The sequence below is a fragment of the Macaca fascicularis genome, chromosome 1 (assembly GCF_037993035.2).
Source record: "Macaca fascicularis isolate 582-1 chromosome 1, T2T-MFA8v1.1".
Classification (NCBI taxonomy): domain Eukaryota; kingdom Metazoa; phylum Chordata; class Mammalia; order Primates; family Cercopithecidae; genus Macaca; species Macaca fascicularis.
In genome coordinates this window covers 65901876-65920435 of record NC_088375.1, presented here as the reverse complement: position 1 = coordinate 65920435, position 18560 = coordinate 65901876, and the positions used below count along the sequence as shown (strand labels likewise).

The window sequence follows — 18560 nt, the reverse complement described above, 5'->3', positions numbered from 1 at the left end:
TCTCTCAGGCCTCAGAGAGTGGTTTGGAGGGGGCCAGCGGAAGCCTCCCAGGCACCCTGGGTCTCTGATATCCCAGAGGGCTGATAGTCACCAGGCTCAGGAGAGGCACATTAGAAGGTCTCCTGCAGATACCTGTCTGAAAGGTGTTTCTTGTAGGCATTGTGGGCCATGAGGCAGGGTTCAAGGGTTGTTCTTTAAGGCGGTGTGAAATCAATTGGTGGTGGTGGTAGCTGCATGTTATCTTTTAACTGTAAGATTGTACAGGACAAAAATCATCAACAGTCTCAAGGAGGAGTTAGGGAAACTGTGGGAAATAGAAAGCTGGAATGTCAGAATTCGCAGGGACTAATGTAGCCTTCCTCTGAGGGCAGAAATCCTTTCTTCCAGCCTTTGGGATGAATGTCATGTTGACTGCTTATGCATCCCTGTGACAGGCGTTCCTTTGGAAAGCCAGGCGGTTGCATGATGTTGAGCTTTTCTGAGCTTTTCATCCATGAGTCCTACTGCAGCCATACTGCTTCCCTTCGAACACTGGAAAACAGCCTACATGACTACCTTGAGACTCTTCAATGGACTAAATAAACATCCCAGGTTCATCTGCTCTACCTCAGACACCACTTCTCTGTCCCACCCCATCCTGGTCACCCTCAGGGAAGGATCTCTGGTTGAGCCCCTCCTAGGGCAGATTGTGGAGACCTGAACTCCGAACTCCCCAGTGTGGGGTGGCTTCTCTCGACCCTGATGCTGTGTGTGTATTTATGCAGCCCATGGTCAAATTAGCTTCTTTCATTATCACATCACCCTGTCAGGTCATATCAGATAGTTGAGTTGACTTTGAGTCAACTCAAACCCTCAGGTCTATTACACTTGAACTATTTCAAATCAGCTATCCTCCATCTTACACTTAGAGTACCAGGTTTTTTTAAAGCTGAAGTGCAAGATTTTATACTCATCTCCCTGCATTTCATGTTTTTATTATTAAAGGGAGGTTAGAGATGTTTAAAGCTGATCATGTCACTGACTTACAGAAAAGCCTCGTAGTATGGAATGTTAAGCGTGATGATGTAGGAAGGATGGGTGGGGACACCCAAGAGAAGAAAGGCAGGCTCATCTCTCTCCCCTCCCACCCACTCTACATCCTACACTTAAGTTTATACTGAACTTGTCCGTGATTGCTTTTGCTCATCACAATCCTTCAGCTTGGCATGTCTTTCCAGGTCTCTGCATCTGACCCCCCCACCCTTACCCTTCAAGGCACCCCTACCCCACTGGTCACCTCTTCTCTAAGTTCCCCAAACCTTCAGCACTCACAGCAATCCCACACAACAAAAACTCAGCACAATGTAGAGCAAGTCTTGGTTTGTAATTAACAACTCCCACTGGACTGTAGGGTTCTGGGAGGGCAGAATCTGTGTGCTGTTCGCTATCGTTTCCCTATTGCTTAGCACCAGAGCTCCACAGCGTTGACATCTGATAAACATTTGCTGAGTGAATAGTGTTAGGATCCGTCCTGAACCTCTCAGGAGGATGGCGTGAAGTTGTCTCCATCATATCCTTTGTCTCCCTGCCAGAGGCAGAACACTGTGCTGCTGGACCACAGGTTATGTTTTTACTTTTTACACATCTGGTAGGTGGGGGACCTCTATGCCCTAACAAATAAGAACCCATTCCCAGCCCAGCAAATGCTTTTGCAGCCCAGCAGCCTCCTGCCCCAGCCAGCAACAGATACCTAGGACGTATCAACTGGAGCACTTCAGTCCTCTGACCCCCCTTGCCTGGTCTTTCTTGTCACCCCTGCTGTGCAGGTGGGGGTGAGTAATATCCAGACAGGCCCAGCTCAAGTCCCTGCAGGGCCCCAGCAGAAGACCAGGAGGAGTGTACACGGGCTGTACTCTCTGCGGGGGTAGGATCTTGATCTGCAAATTCCCACTTTCCAGGCAAGACAGAATCAGGCAGCTCTTTTCTGTGGATGTTCCCATTTAGCCAGACTTTTCAAAGGATAGGAGATTTACTAGAGAAACTGAATGCAGACATCAGAGAATGGGATAATTGGATCCAGGTGGTATATTTGGTTGGCTGTAAAGAGTCTGTGCCATACTATGAATATTATTTGATGGGAAAAGTTTCTCCTTTCCCTTTTTGAATGTTTTCTGTGTAGGCAGGATGTCTCAGCCCAAGCCCAGCTGAAAGCTCTTCAGAGATGAGTTTGTGCCACTCAATAGCCTTTCAACAGAGTTAACCATTTTGAGTACTTGCTGCTGGCTTGCCCAGCTCTCGGGAGGATGCTAGTGGCAGGCAGAAATAGATGGAGCCTTTGCTGCTACCTCTAGCGAAGACAAGAAGTCTTAGGCCTGCAACTCAGAGATACTTTCAGCTTAGACCACCTGCCTTATGCAGGTAAAGAGATTGGGGACATTGAGGCCATGGCCTGCTGCCCAGTGTTACCTCTTTAGGGGAGTTGACAGTGCAAGTGTGAATAGACGCAGGACTCTGTGACACACACCTGCTAGTCGTCACAGCCTAACCTCACCGTGCCCTCTTTCCTCTCTCTGCCAGGTCACCAGGGTCCCCGTGGAGTCATGTGAGCAGTATACAACTTGTGGGGAGTGCCTGAGCTCTGGGGACCCTCACTGTGGCTGGTGTGCCCTGCACAACATGTAAGTTTGGGGTATCCTGGAAAAGGGTTTGGCATGCAGAAGACCTGGGCTTTCCTGGAATGATGGGATAATGACAGCATTTTGCAGAGAGAGGAATTGTCCTCTTCAGAGCAGTGATTCTAATCGTGGCTTCAGTGTTGAGAATGGGAAGAGGCAAAGAGGCCACGGGTGGGCCTTCTTTCTAAGTGCAGAGCCTTTGCCTCTCTTCTTTCATTTTACTTCCAAATTCAGCCCTTCAGCTGCTCCGAAGCGAGCTGCTTATATCCTTGTGTCTTTGAAAGAACTCACAAGGGAAACTGTAGTCTTTAGGTTTCCCCAAAACCTCCACAGTGTAGCCTGAAATAGGTGCCCCTCTGTGCCAAGAGTGTGCAGATGGTGATGCACTGGCATTGGGAAGCTTAGACTCCAGCTAGCTGCTGTGTGACCCTGGATGGGTCCTCTGACAACTCCAGGCCTCTGTTTCTCCATTGCTGTTTAGGAAAAATGCCTGTTTCACAGGTGAATTGTGAAGACTAAATGAAGTAATAAATGCTTTGGTAATAAGGAAGCCCAGAAGAGGCTACACAAATCAGAATAATTATCATGGACCCTGTACCCTTGGGAGGACCCTTCTGGCCTCATTATTTCATGATTCCAAGAAGTTTGCATCTCACTTCAACTGGCTTCATCATCTGCCATTGAATACGAACTGAATATAAATGCTAAATCACACTTAAACTTTCTAATTTGAAGAGCCCCAGGGGAAGAGAAAGGGTGAAAACCCCGAAAGACAGGAGCTGGCTAGGAATTCTGTTGCCCAATGGAGTTGGAAACTCCAGGGCTCTGTGCCAGCCAGCAAAGCATCTCCATGAAATGAGCTGGGTTTGGGGTGGAGGCGGAGGCAGAGGGCCAGAGTTCAGGGTCCTGCACAATAGCTCTTGGCTTCCAGCCTCTGCAGCAGGTGTTGGGAGGGCTCTGGAGGGAGGGAGGGAGGCTGGCGCCTCACAGATGCAAAATCTGGACTGGATTTGAGCCCATGAATACTGGGTTCCCTGCTTGGGATTAGGAGGTAAGAGATTCCTCACAAAGTTTTGCAGAAATGCTCTTAGCAGACCTGGATGGTGTGCCTCCATTTAGGTCGGACAAGTGGTAGATGCTCATGTTGTGCCCCAGGAATGGCAAAAGCAGGTAAATTTTGGTTCCCTGCAGTGAGGCTGACCCACCAACCAGCAGGCAGGGTCTTTCCTCGAAAGAATTTCTTTCTCCAAAGAACCTGACAGCCTTCTGCCAGCTCTGTGCGAAGGGCCCTGGGCGGCCTGCCCTCTAGCTCTGCAGTGGTCATGTCTGGTGGTACCTCCTACTCCCCATGCCTCCCCCACTCTGTCCTCCCAGCTTCAGTGCCTGTGGCACTTCTCCCATGTCGAACACACCAAAATGATAGATCGGGGATTATCATTTATTCAACAGCAAGGACGTCTGCTTTCCCCGACTTGAACAAGTGCCTATAGATCTATCGACAATGCCTGGGCCTCCCCAGTGCCACAAACCACCCCGTCTTCCTCGTGGTGCAGGTCAGCTGTGACTGCTGGAATGAGCCACATCAGGATAGTCCCAGGTTTCCTCTGTTCCCTCAACTCCTTAACTCTTCAGAGAGTCCTCGCTACCTACCAGGGCACTCGTCTCTCGGCTACTCTGCCCCAAGAGCTCATGGAGAACAAGATTTTTGCTGTTTATACCCAGAGGTTTCTTTGCATCTGGTCATTCTCTTCTCCACCAGACCCTCCTGCAGCGCTCTCCCGCCTGCGAGCAGCAGCCTGGTATCGGGCATGAGGAGATGGGGGAAGCTGCAGCTCCTGGGTCCCCACGGAGGCCTCTTTAACGGAGGCCGAGGGCTGAGGAGCCTCTGAGGGGGTGGGGGGATTTGAAGCCTTCCTGTCTCTTCTGTATGCCTTGCTCTTGCAAGTGTGTTATTGTCTCCAAGGCTATTTATCTCTGTTAGGGCTGTTGCCATAAATAGTATGATAAAAAAGAGCCATTTCAGTGAGTCAATGAGATAAAGGCTCCAGTCAAGAGCTCACTTTAGAGCTATCTTAAGGATTCACTTAAACCTCAATAATTCTTTTCTTTGACAGCATTCATATTTAGATCCATTATGTGCCTGAAAAGGAAGAGGGGAGGAGTTTGGGGGGAGTTAGGGTGCGAATCACTGCTTAATTGTGGAATCGCTAGTGTCCCTATGGCTATTTGATTTGGATACACTGGCACCAGCCATGGAGCGGGTTTCCATGTGGCAAGGCAGGCAGCAACCTGAAGCTCCCGAGTGCTGGTGTCACCTGCCCACCTGCCACTGTGGGCAGGGGGAGCCTAGAGCCCGAGATGAAGATGTTGGGAGAAACAGCCAAACAAGTTTTCTGACAGGCAGCCCTGGCTGCAGTGCCTTGTCTGTCTCTCTGTCTCAAGGCATTATTTCGTGACACAAATATTTATTTAAAATATACCATGTGACAGGTAGAATATCCCAATGAATAAAACATGGCCACTGCCTTCAAATAGCCATTAATCCACCCACAAGATCATCTGCAGACTGTCCCACACTGCCAAGACCCTCTCCTATTTTCTTAAAAATTTCTCTGGAGGAGAATGAGAATATGAATCCTTATCAGCATCATTAATATTAATAATATAAGGGCTAACACTGTCATGGCACCTACTATGTGCCAGGCCCTTTTCTAAGCACTAACTGCTTACACCAACCCTGTGAAATAGGTATTGTCATCATCCTCATCCTTTTTTTTTTATTTGAGATAAGGTCTCACTGTGTCACCCAGGTGAGAGTGCAATGGTGTAATCACAGCTCACTACAGCCTCAACCTCCTGTGCTCAAGCAACCTTCCCATCTCAGCCTCTTGAGTAGCTGAGACTACAGGCCTGTGCCACCACACCCAGCTAATTTTTTTTTTTTTTTTTAGAATGAGGTTCCACTATGTTGCCCAGGCTGGTCTTGAACTCATAGGCTCAAGCAATCCTCCTCACTTTAACCTCCCAAAGTGCTGGGATTACACATGTGAGCCACAGTGCCTGGCCAATCCTTATTTTTTTTACAGTTGAGGAAACTGAGGCAGAGAGAGATTAAGTAGCTTGTCCAAGGGGTCACAGCTAGTAGGTAACAGGTCTGGGGTTGGAACCCGGGCTCTTTGGCCCCAAAGTTCATTTGCTTTTCCATGGCTGTACTGCTTTTCAGGTCCTGCAGGCTGCCCTCACTCTTTGGTCTCAGCATCCCACAGTACTGTAAAGAGTCATTCTAGGGCCGGCTGCAGTGGCTCACACCTGTAATCTCAGCACTTTGGGAGGCCGAGGAGGGTGAATCACCCGGTCAGGAGTTCGAGATCATCCTGGCCAAGATGGTGAAACCCTGTCTCTACTAAAAATACAAAAATTAGCTGGGCATGGTGGCATGCGCCTGTAATTCCAAGTACTAGGGACACTGAGGCTGGAGAATTGCCTGAACCTGGGAGGCGGAGGTTGCAGTTAGCTGAGATCCTGCCACTGCACTCCAGCCTGGGCAACAGAGCAAGACTCTGTCTCAAAAAAAAAAAAATCATTCTGAGGCAGGAAAACAAGGTCTGGAGGCAGGGAACGTAAGGCTGATTCACACTTCAGCTCTGACGCAAAATATCCTCTCCATAGACGTACACTGGCTGTAAATGACTTTGTAACTTTCCTTCATCCTTTTCATTTACATAAGACATACTCCAAGTAGAGGGTATTTAAACTCCCCAAAACTCGGTAACAGGGCCTTTGAGCCCCTATGCTCAGGCCCACTCCCACACCGTGGAGTGGACTTTCATTTTCAATAAATCCCTTCATTCCTTCCTTGCTTTGTTTGTGTGTTTCGTCCAATTCTTTGTTCAAGATGTCAAGAACCTGAACACCCTCCACCGTTAACAATTGTTTACGTCAAAACCGCATCTCTTATGTTGGGGATTAATCCTCTTCCCTCTCGGTCTGTCCTTAACTGCAACAGAGACTGTCTGGGAGTCACCAAAGCCCTCTGGACTACAGTAAAAGTCTTCTTGAGAAGATAGGACACAGGCCTCAGGGCAGCAAACCCCCATCCTGCCCAGGGGACAATGGAGCCAAACAGATGGGTCCCAGAGGCCTGACCTCTTGTGAATCTGTGTTTATGGCAGGTGCTCCCGCAGGGACAAATGCCAACAGGCCTGGGAACCCAATCGATTTGCTGCCAGCATCAGCCAGTGTGTGAGCCTCGCAGTGCATCCCAGCAGCATCTCAGTATCTGAGCACAGTCGGTTGGTAAGTAACTCATCCAGGGGCATGGGGAGAGGGAGCACAGTGCATGCACCTGTGTGGGTGTGCTCCATTCACGCTTGCACAAGTATCTGTAAATTGATCAGACTTTAAATCCAGTAAGGAGACTTTATGTTTATAGCAAATGTATGGCAATGCCTATTGTAAAGGACATAGTCATTCTCCAGTTTCCCTGCAAATTCATTACCCATTGATCTATTTGGTAAATCTAGATTTTGCATTTAGTAACAACCGTCTGCAACATAATGCAATCCAATACCAAATAACACATTCTTTAGTATCTGCTGTATTTACAATTCTCCACTTGCTGCACTCTTAAAGAAATCTGCAAGTAGTGTGTGTGTGTGTGTGAGAGAGAGAGAGAGAGACAGAAAAAGAGAGGAAAGAATAAGAGCAAGAAAGTGACTGCCTCAATTCGAAGTCAGTGTATGCTTAAAGAGAATATTAAAGAGAATAAAATAGCCCTTAACTATCTGTCAAGGTACAACCCAAAATATTTGATGTCCTCAGGCCCTGCATTATTATTTCATTCTGAAGGTTTTATGAGCATTCACAAATGTTAATTAGTTAATGAACCTTCCAAGATTTCAGTTCATTCATCCCCACCAGGAGCTTTTGGCTCCAAGGGAGCTGAGGAAACAAACAGGGGAGTTTGTACCTAAGTCTCTTGGCCCCATGGAAACGAAACTGGGGCAGAGATTCAGCAGCAGACAAATGTATGGAAAGGCTAGGTGAGGCCCACTGAGACTGAGAAACCCACTGCAAATAAACAGCACTGGGTGTTGATAGGAAGACAGAGGGAAACCTACAGGCTGGGTGCAGTGGCTCACACCTATAATCCTAGCGCTTTGGGAGGCTGAGGTGGGAGGGTTGCTTGAGCCCAGGAGCTCAAGACCAGCCTGGAGAACATAGTGAGACCCTGTCCTTACTAACAATTAAAAAAATAAAACAAAGGGAAACCTACCTACGCCATCATGGTCCTCAACTTGGAGGCCACCGAGATGTCATCACCATGAACCCTGTGGGCACACCTCATGGGCAAAAGAAGCCAGTCACCTTTCTTACCTACTCAGATACCACTTAGATGCTGTATTGTGGTAATTTGAGTACAAACTCATTTAAAAGTGCAATGGATTTAGAGCAGCATTTTGCCATTGAATATTTTCTCATCAGCAGATTCCTCAGAGAGTCTGTGATAATTTTCACTATTAAAAGGAGGATCTTCAAATTCATAAAAGCTGAAAACCACTGGCCTAGATGATTGGAACCCATAGGTAATAGCAGATGTCAAGCAGTTGGTGGCCACTTCTCTGATCCCCTGAGCTCGTTATGAACCTACTGGTCCATTCCAAGGGAGCTGCTAGAGAACAGAGAGCCCACATGGAACAGAGAAGCAGAAACTCTAGGGAACCCGCAACCTTTAGAAGCAGCCTCTTAATGAATGACAGCCAGGGTGAGGAGCTAGCTATCTTCCGCCAACCTAGTGAGCTCCTGGTAAACCTCCAGGTTGGTGATATTTACTCCCATGAGCCATGCACCGCTAAGGCCTTGTTTGTGAAGGGCTTGGTTCATGACTTGCTTTCAAGTTTGCGTGGTGCCTTGCAATTAGTTTTCATGTCAAAATGAACAGAGGCTTAGATGGATTTTGGTACCTTTCCCTCTAGCACCCCCACCCGTAGGGCTTTCTGATGCTAGAGAAGATGGAAAAATTAATTAATAATATTATTAATAAAAACATTGAATAATTAAGGACTGTAACTTCAGTGTTCAAAGCTGGAAGACCACCTAGACCAACATCCTTCTTTTATAGATGAGGTCAGGGGAGATCAGTGAGCAAAGTGGGTCATAGCAGGGCTGGGCCTGGAGCCCAGGTCTCCTGAGGTCTGTCTTTGGCATCATCTCTTTGCTCCTCCCACAGCTCAGCCTGGTAGTGAGTGATGCTCCTGATCTATCTGCGGGTATTGCTTGTGCCTTTGGGAACCTGACGGAGGTGGAGGGGCAGGTGTCAGGGAGCCAGGTCATCTGCATCTCACCTGGGCCCAAGGATGTCCCTGTCATCCCGCTGGATCAAGGTAAGAAGTATCTGCCATGAGAGCCACAAATGAGGGGCTTCTCTATACTGAGGAAGCTGGGGTCACAAGAACCAGGCACACAGTCTTCTTATACCAGATACTAATATTGGCTTAGACAACTTGTTTAAGTTTGAAAGCAAACTGTCATGCCCCAAAGTGAATTTCAGGAAGGAAAACCCTTGCTCTGCTTTCAGTTAAGGCTACACAGAACACAGCATCTTTCCAGATAGCCCGTCCTTCCCAGGAATGGAGTGGCTTCCCTCAGTAGTTTTTTTAGTGGATCTCTCCACAGAACTGGGGGCTCAGACCTAATATTTCTGAAATCCTTTCAGTAATGGAGCATGGCTGACCAACGTAAGGGGCTCCATGGAATTCTGCTTCTTCCTCCCTGCAGGCAAAGGAAGTCTGGGTCTGAGGGGTGGGCTGGTATTTACCCAAAGAGAGTCCCTTGGGAGGAGAAGAGATGATTCAGGCAGGTTCCACATAGTATCTGCATCCTAAGAGAGCCCTGTGGTGGCTTCATGGCTTACATTTTATTTTTGTGGCTGTCCACTGGGTCCCCACGTTGTTACCCAACCCCGTCCTTTTTTGTTTGTTTTTCCAGACTGGTTTGGGCTGGAGCTACAGCTGAGGTCCAAGGAGACAGGGAAGATATTTGTCAGCACCGAGTTCAAGTTTTACAACTGCAGTGCCCACCAACTGTAAGTCCTTATTAGAAAGGGTCTTGCTTTGGGTCTGGATGTGGGTCTGGGGTTTCTCCCCCTTGATGCTAAGCTCCTTTAGGACAGGAACCATGTTGTAGTCACCTCACAGTTTCCCCATGGGGCCTGACACTTTGTTTGGACAGAATACTATACATAAATATTACCATATTAAACCAAATGGTATTTACTCTCTATAGTCTCTGAATCCTTGGACGCCACCCCAACACAACTAACCCCCAACTCTCAGGCCATGATAGTAAAAAGAGAGTCATAGAACAGGAACCGTAAAAAAAATTCTTCATTTTCCATCAGTTGGTGGTGACTTTGAAGGTAGAGGCTGACAGTGAGTAGAGTCACCCACAACCTGATGAAGAGGGATTCTGAGATAGGGACTCGGCTATGCACACAGTCACCCACAGAGGAGGAGCAGGGAAGGGGGAAAGTAGCCTCTCTCAGCACATGATAAAAAGACCTCGATGGGGAGGTAGAGCAGAGACCTTCACTCCATCATTTTTTAAATACATCCTTCAAAATTTTTCAGAGGAAGGGAAACCAGACAGGCCAAACCACAGCCTTCAGTGTGGCTTGACTTTAGTTCTACTGACCTCACCAGCCATTCCAGCAGCTGAATGTCTGCCAATTGGTGCCCACACGCTATAAGACTCCACAACTGTGTGAGAAGCTGGGAACATTTCACAAGGAAAAAGCAGAAATGGAGGGAGTGAAACCCCTATTTAGTTTCTGCTGATCCTCTCTGGTAGAGAAACTGAGACCCTTTCCACAGAAGCTGGGAACTCATACACCATTTGGTTTAGAAAGAAGGAAGCACAGGCCTCTGTAATAGAGCCACATAAGGGTCATAGGACCAAAAACCCTGGACATTCAGCAAGGGGAAAGGTCAATGAACAGCTCCATATCAGAGGAGGCAGTGATTCGCAATGTTTACAGACTCATCTTTCCTATTGCCCAGGGCAGGAACCACTTGGGATCCACATCATAGTCAGGACTTCAGGGGTATCCAGTCTGTAGGGTCCAAGCTATGGGCATGATGGACTCAGCAATCAAGATGGGGAGAGGGTCTGTTTGCAGCTAAACCCTAAAGGAATCTTTAGTCATTAGAAGAGGCAAATAAGCTAGTCCTCCTTATTCTCCATTTTTCTGATTTTGATTTTCATAATTAGAATAATCTTCTGGAGTTCTTTGGTCTCTACATTAGTCAAGGAAGGAGCCCCATTGGGACAAATAAATAGATGTACTGAGAAAGACAGAACAAGTTATTGAAAAGGCCTGGCAGGAACCAGGGAGGCCAGAAAGGGACTGAAGCTGAAATAGACAAAGTTGCCCTCTAACCACTGCATTTGAATCCCAGCAAACCCTGCTTTGGGAATGGCAAGCATCTTGGCAACAGAACCTCTTACCTCCTTCTCAAACTCCAACATGGTGGTGATGGAATCTATTATTTGTGAGAGCAATCTTATCTCCATGGCAACCCAGTATGATGTCACCACTTTCAAATATGTATTGCTATGGCAACACAGATGCTGTCACAGGCAGCAAGTTTTAACAGAAAAAAAAAAAAAAAGCAGGTCTCCTTGACAGCAAAGATTCCATTTTAATGCCAAACACTGTCTCTCTTGCCCTTCTTTACTGGAATTCAGTTAAAATTCGTGGAATCAAGTATAGTCCCCTCCTTTCAATAATTTACTTTAATAAAAGTAAACTGAGACCCACAGAAAGATTAGTGCTACAATAAAGGTCACAAAGATAGCCAGTGGAAGAGCCACATGTAGCTAGAGCCCCAATAACCATCCTCCCGAGGCCTTTGATCCATTTTCATTATTTATTTGCTGAATCGTAAGATGTTACCAAGAACCAGCCTATCTGAGAGTACATGAGATAGCATGAAGCTCAGAAGCTAAAAAAGTCTGGGCAATGGAGAATGGGATAAAAATGCTCTGCATGGGAAGATGAAGTGTAAATGGGCTAACAAACCTAACATACTATGGCCTGTGAGCCGGTGACCCCTGGATCAAGCCCCAACCACTTAAATGTAATCAGAGCCCCACCAGGTGGCGCCAGACTGCAGACCTGGTCCTGTCCATTCCAGATTGGCCTAGTTGTGAAAGACTAGAGTAGGGGGACTGCAAGGAGGAGCAAGACTAACCCCACCTGCAAAACTCATTTCCATTACAATGACCTGATTACACACAGAGAGCCAAAAGAATATACACAGTCTCCAGGTGAAACTGGAAGGAAAGAAGTGCTCACCCTGGCAAGAAAACCACATACCACACACATATCCTATTGTTCCGTGCCTGGGGGAGTGGGACAGAGTTACCACTTAATACTGTTTGCTCCCCCAAGCCCAATAACACAGATGATATGAACCAATTGTTAACATCAAATGTTGTTTAAGAGGTTGAAATAATAGGTAATTTAAGCACTTGACAATAATACTCACATTTAGCATGGCACTTTTCAAAATCATTTTCTATACATTATCTCATTTGACACCAAACAGCCCTGTGGCACAGTCAGGAATGTTTTATTACAGGCAGATGAAGATACTCCAACTCAGAGGGTGAAGTGACTTACTCAGTGTGACCCCAGTGTCAGCGGCAGAGGCAAGTCTATAATCAGATCTGCCGAACTCCTTTCCCTGTGCTCTGTCGGCTACCCTGTCTTTACAAACAGTGAAATATTGGGAAATGTTTAGCCACCAGCATTCAGAAGAAAACCTAGTTTGCAGCATTGCCAAATTCTGTGGCGCAACTATTTCCACCATGGCCGATTTCAAACTACTACCATGATATCTACCAGCTTGCAAAATTCCTGAAAATGTGAATAAAAAGTTCTCATGAGCTTATACAAGCACACCCCTGCTTTGTAAAAGTTATACTATACTATTATCTGGTCTCATTTTCTTTCCAATTTTCTGTTCCCACGAATATGATGGATGGAGAATCCACAATTCTCGAGGCTAAAGGATGGCCCACCAGTCTTCCCTCCTGAGAATGAGACTAGGATTTAAACACAGGTTAACAGACTTCTATCATGACACATGCCACCTTCCCTCTTTGTTCTCTTCTTTGCCTCTCACCATCTCTGTCCTTGCAGGTGCCTGTCCTGTGTCAACAGCGCCTTCCGCTGCCACTGGTGCAAGTACCGCAACCTCTGCACTCATGACCCTACCACCTGTTCCTTCCAGGAGGGCCGGATCAATATTTCAGAGGTAAGAAGGGCTCACCCTAACATGGCAGTGTTCCCAGTGAGTCTGAGTGGCCCCTCTCTCCTTAGATGGTCAGTCCAATGGCTTGGCCATTTTCTTGCCCTGGTCCATCTTGGCCATCTTGCCAGAAATTCTACATGCTAGAAAGCCTGTTATTATAAAGCTGAAAAAAGTAGCAGCAAATGACCCCAGAGGCAGAGGCTATATCTACTAGACTCCTAAGACTCTATGCATTCAAAAGCGCAAAGGTAACTGGGGGTTGAGACTGAAAGCTTAGAGGAAACATATTCAACCAAACAGACTCCCTGGTCTAGAAGAGTGTAGTGAATGGCATTTATTCTTTGAGTCTAGCCCTTTGCTTGGCTGCAGACATAGTCTAGTTCAATAGAACATTCACTCCCAACCATTCTTTCATGCCAACTTCTCTTCCAACTCTAAAATTCAGTGATTCTTTGACTCTGATGTATAACTGGGTGGGTGGCCTTGTAGAAAGTGAGAAAAATTCAGCTAGTGAAAAGAACCAGGCATTGCTAAAAGTCCTGTTTTATTATAGTCGAAGCTCCGTCCCTAAAGCCTGACACACCTTTGTGAGCAACACAGTGAAATATCAAATTTCTTATCTTTCTCATGGATACTCCATTCAATGATTATTCACTGATGTCAACTTTCTTACATATTCATAGCATGTCTCAGGACAGTGAAGCCTGGTTGCTCAGTCTCCCTTTCTTGTGTCAAATGCTTTTCGTACCCCAGGGTGGCCAGTTGGGTTTGAACAACTATAGAGACCTTACGTAGTCGCCCAAATGCATGTGTGCATATATATGCATATTCCTCTCTTACTCTATATTTTAGAAAATCCAAAAATGGTAATAAGTGAAAATGTAGCATTTTTATATACTACTGTAGTCTTTCTTTTTTTTTTTTTTTTTTTTGATTCGAATTCTCACTGTGTCACCAGGCTGGAGTGCAATGGCATGATCTCAGCTCACTGCAATCACTGCCTCCCGGGTTCAAGTGATTCTCCTGCCTCAGCCACCTGAGTAGCTGGGACTACAGGGGCACACCACCATGCCCAGCAAATTTTTGTATTTTTAGTAGAGACAGGGTTTCACCATGTTGGCCAGGATGGTCTCGATCTCTTGACCTCATGATCCACCTGCCTTGGCCTCTGAAAGTGTTGGGGTTACAGGTGTGAGCCACCGCACCCGGCCTACTATAGCCTTTCTATACACATCTTCCTCTTGCGCTAGACTACAAGCTCCTTGAAGGCAAGGACTACATCTTATCTTTAAATCTTCAGTGTCTTATTTAGCAAATGTTTGTAGAATGCATACATGCATGAAAGAATGGATGAACCAATGACATCTCTATTTGAATCCCATTGATGGCAATTGTGTCAATTTGTCTAAGATTTCAAGTAATGGAGTCTCGTGTCTTCTAATCTTGATAGCAGTGCTGGTTGCTTCCATGGCTAAGCATAAGAAAATCGACTCTGAAATGTTTCTCAAACACATACCCCCTCGAACTCTTCTTCGTTTATGAAACAACAGGTGTTATGTTCAGTCAGAAAAATGGAATTTGCCTGTCTCGAAAGGGAAAAACATAGGCGCCACAGGTGGCTTTTCAAACAGACCCATCCACGGGTGCCTCAGCGTGACGAAACTAGGCATCTAGTGCCCTGAGAACCTTTCAGAAAAGCATTTTCCTCTAGCCAGTTGGTATGCTTTGATGCAGCTGCCCTAAAAACCGTACACCAGCCTTCCTGGACACTGGAGATTAATTCTAGCCCTGGAATTCTGCAAGGGTGTGAAACTGCTCTCACTCAGAGAAAAGGGCAGAACTGCAGGGAGGGGTGGGAGTGGGCACCACAGCTTGGGAGCCAATGGAAGAATGGCTTAGAGGGGCAGACCTAGCCAGGAACAGCAGTGCCACCATGGGAGGCCTGCGCAGGGGTGAAGTCTGGGCAGTGAGAGTGTGAGACACAGTCTCAGAAACTAACCTTGACATGGACCACTTTGAAAGTTCCTTAATAAAATAGATTGAGGTGGCCCCCAGGATACAGAGAGATTGGGTGAAGTACAAATCTAGACAAGAAAGAGCAGCTGCTCCACTTTCTCCTGAGGCTGCCCGCCTCAGGCCAAGAGAAACCCAAAGCCAAGCCTGAAAGCGACCTGCAGCTGGAGCAAGGGCACGAGAGTGTCACTCAAAGCAAGATAAATAAACTCTGCTGGGGTGTGTGTGGAGGCCAGAGAGCTGAGCCCCTGCAGGCTAATTGGAAGCAGGCCCGGCCTTCCTCACACCGTTCAGAAGTCACTGAAATACAGCTCCCTGTCAGCCATGGATGAGAGATTCAACATTCCAGGGCTGGGCCAAGAGAAACTGTTGCCTCCCTGCAACTCAGGATTAAATTAATAACAAAAGGGACCTGCGGGCAAACTCAGAGACTCCCCACCTCCTTTTGTTTCATTTTCTCTCCTTGATGTCTGTGTCTTAGGGTTGGGGAAGAGCAGTCCCCTTAGTCTCCCTTCATCTCCCCATTGCCTTGAGTAGGAATGGTGGATGGCTGCTCTCTCTCTTATGCTCCCGTGCATTGGTCCCTGGCATGGCCCCAGGAATTGACTGTCCAGAGGGCTGTGAGGGAAGCCCAGACTCCATCCAGCTCCCAACTTTGCTCAGGAAAGGAAACAGGATGCAGATTCTCAGCGAGGTTGCCAGGGCCACTTCCGGGGCTTCCTAAAATACTGCTTTAGCTCTTAACCACAACCGGCCACATGTTCCTTTTCAGCAAACAGCAGCCAGGCCCCACTCTTTTCTGTCCAAAGTTCTGCTTTAGGAGAACCTTATCCCTGAAAATTTGAGGAACAGCAAAGATGCACGTGCCCAACTTGGGTAGGGTGTCCCTTACTCTCTCAGGCATCCCAGCTGATATTTTCATGTAGTTTGCGGAACTAGAATCCCCTAGATTTCCAGCTAACTGGAAATACCTTAGCTGTCTCTTTAGGGGTTCCTAGAATATCTATTTTAGAATTCCAGTAAGCCTCCCTTCCCAACTTTGAATCAAAATCTTATGTCTGTCTGCTTCCTAGAAACAATATATAACTGATTAGCTCCATTGATTAATATAGCAACATTAATGTATCACACATTTATAATTTCTTCACATGTGCCAGAAGTTCTCAAAGTGTGCTTAGGGACCAGCAGCAGCAGCATCACCTGGGAACTCATAGAAATTCAAAATCTTGGGACACATCCCAGATGAGGCTAAAGATTGAGAACCACTGACATTTGGAATTTCAATGGATTCTCACAACAGCCCTGCAATTTCATGTAATTTATATTTGACATCTGTAGTAGCCAGAAAGCTAAAAATGTCGGGATTTTGCCCAAGGCTACAGAGAACTCAGGCATCCAAAAAAGCTGAGTACGGTATGCTTTCTACAGAAAATCAGGGCCTGTGAGCTTGTTTGTTTCCATGGTCACAGCCACACTTGCTGGCCTGACTTCAACCTGGTCCTTCGCTATTGGTCATTAGGGTTCAGGCCATGGATAAGCCAGCACAAATCCATCTCCACAGATGGAGAAACTGCCCATAGAAGATGGGTCAGTGGTGCCATTTCCAGATAAAAAGACAGCCAGCATGTGAGGTAAATCTGCCCACATCTTTCCAGAAGCCTGATGGACCAATTCCATCTTTAGGCTTGACAATGAAGAACAGCTGTGCTAGAGCAAATGCAAGTCAAAAATAAAAATATTAGTACTTATTATATATGCAGCATATATATATAATTTAACCTTAAGTACTCTATGAAGTGGATATTATAGATGAATAGACTGAGGTTTAAATAAGTTAAACAGCTTTCCTATGATCATCAAATAAATGCAGAAATTAGGATTCAGAGACAATTTTTCAAACTTGAATAAGTTAAAGTCCACTGATTCTGCATTCACACACACACGCGTGCACACACACACACGACGAATAGACAGTAATATTAACAATTGTTAATCCAGCATATTACCACTTACAACACACATTGATATTCCTCCTTCACGCAATCTAGGTTTGTCAGATATTATTGGCACCATTTTATAGATGAGGAAACTGACTTTCAATTAAACCATCTGTGAAGTTCTCTTAAGGTAATGAGTCAGACCTTTCCAGCACTCAGAGCCCAGCAGATCTCTGACGGGGCCCCCCCAGATCTCTTTCTCCCTGGGCCAGATCAGGCTGTGACATGGTGTTAGCAAGCGGGTGTGCACGGGAAGATGTATGCCTTTCAGCTTTTAAAGCTCATCTCCCTCCATGGCTAAACCAGGCCTAGTGAGATGTAGATACATAAATATCTCCTTTATGCCCTGTCCCGGGGAAAGATAGAACCAAATAAATCCGATTAGCTTCCCAGGATGCTGGCTGCTCTCTCTTTGAAGTCCAGTGGGTGAAGATAATGCCATTTCCACATGGGAGAAGTTGCCTCAGAAGGCTAAAGGGTCCCCAGCACAGAAGCTGGCAGAGCACAGCTAAACGGGTGGGCAGTGTGAGCCCAAGACTCGTAGGGCTCCTACACCAAGGTCCCTGCTCTCCCTGCACCTGTTTCCTCTTCCCCAGCCTACCTCCACCCCTGGGATATTCCCACAAGTTTAAGTCTTGGTTTAAACTAAGATTGCTGCTGAGGAGGTGATTCTGACTCCAGTTGGCCTAGAGACAGAAGAGAACGAAGATGACCCAAAGAGATCACTCAGAAGGCTGTGAGGATCCGAGGTAGCAATCAGTATTTTAAGAATGTGAACAACAGTCTTAACATTCTGCAGGAAAAGCATCTTAGGATGATTTGCTTTCTTGTTCATAAGACAGGTACTATATGTGTACGTACACATGTGTGTGCTTGTGTGTGTATATACCCACAGAAGCAAACAGGTTGGAAGGGGCCTCATTGTATCTAATTAAACCCTTCACCATCCTCAAGCCCCACAGATATTGAAGTTTCAACAACTTGGCTATTTTATGGGATGCCAGTCTCCTCCACCCACTTTCAGCCCTTACCACTGCAATTTCCACCCAAGATTCACAGATCTTTCATGAATATACTCACCAGAATCATCTCACAACCCGAAAGCCCTGTGTCTACCTGTTTCTCAAGATGAAGAAAGCGTACCTGGGGCACCAACCACTTCTTTCCTTTGCCTTAGAGAATAGAAGGGAAAAAATCCTATTCTGTCTGACCTGAGAGTAATCGCCAAATAAAGAAACAAAGCATAAGACTTTCTTTTTCTACGAGGGCAATCTTGGGGCCTAGTTCAGCATTTGGGAAGACCTTAATTGTTATCCTTAAATTTCATTCTAAAAAATCTGAAACAGCAGACCATGGAAAATGTCCTAAAATTCTAGAATCCCTTAAAAAAAACCTCATATAATAGTACTCATAAAGTCTACTCATGATTCTCCAACCTCCAGGCTGGACTGGACTTAGCCAAGCCGAAAAGGTGAAAGTGTGTGTGTGTTACATATAGGTAACATTTGTGTTATATATAGGTATTACACAGAACATCTATATAAAAGTATACGTTTTTTTGGTCCAAGTTAAAAGGATTC

General features: G+C 46.2%; 1 protein-coding gene across 1 annotated transcript in view; it reads left to right on the top strand.

Moving 5' to 3' along the window:
• The window catches only part of PLXNA2 (plexin A2), a 222069-nt gene that overhangs the window by 138099 nt on the left and 65410 nt on the right, over positions 1-18560 (top strand). Inside the window, exons 5-9 of the mRNA XM_005540704.5 lie at positions 2557-2657; positions 6827-6950; positions 8884-9037; positions 9642-9738; positions 12859-12973. Coding sequence (XP_005540761.3) covers positions 2557-2657; positions 6827-6950; positions 8884-9037; positions 9642-9738; positions 12859-12973 — 591 coding nt within the window. The remainder of the gene's footprint in view (positions 1-2556; positions 2658-6826; positions 6951-8883; positions 9038-9641; positions 9739-12858; positions 12974-18560) is intronic.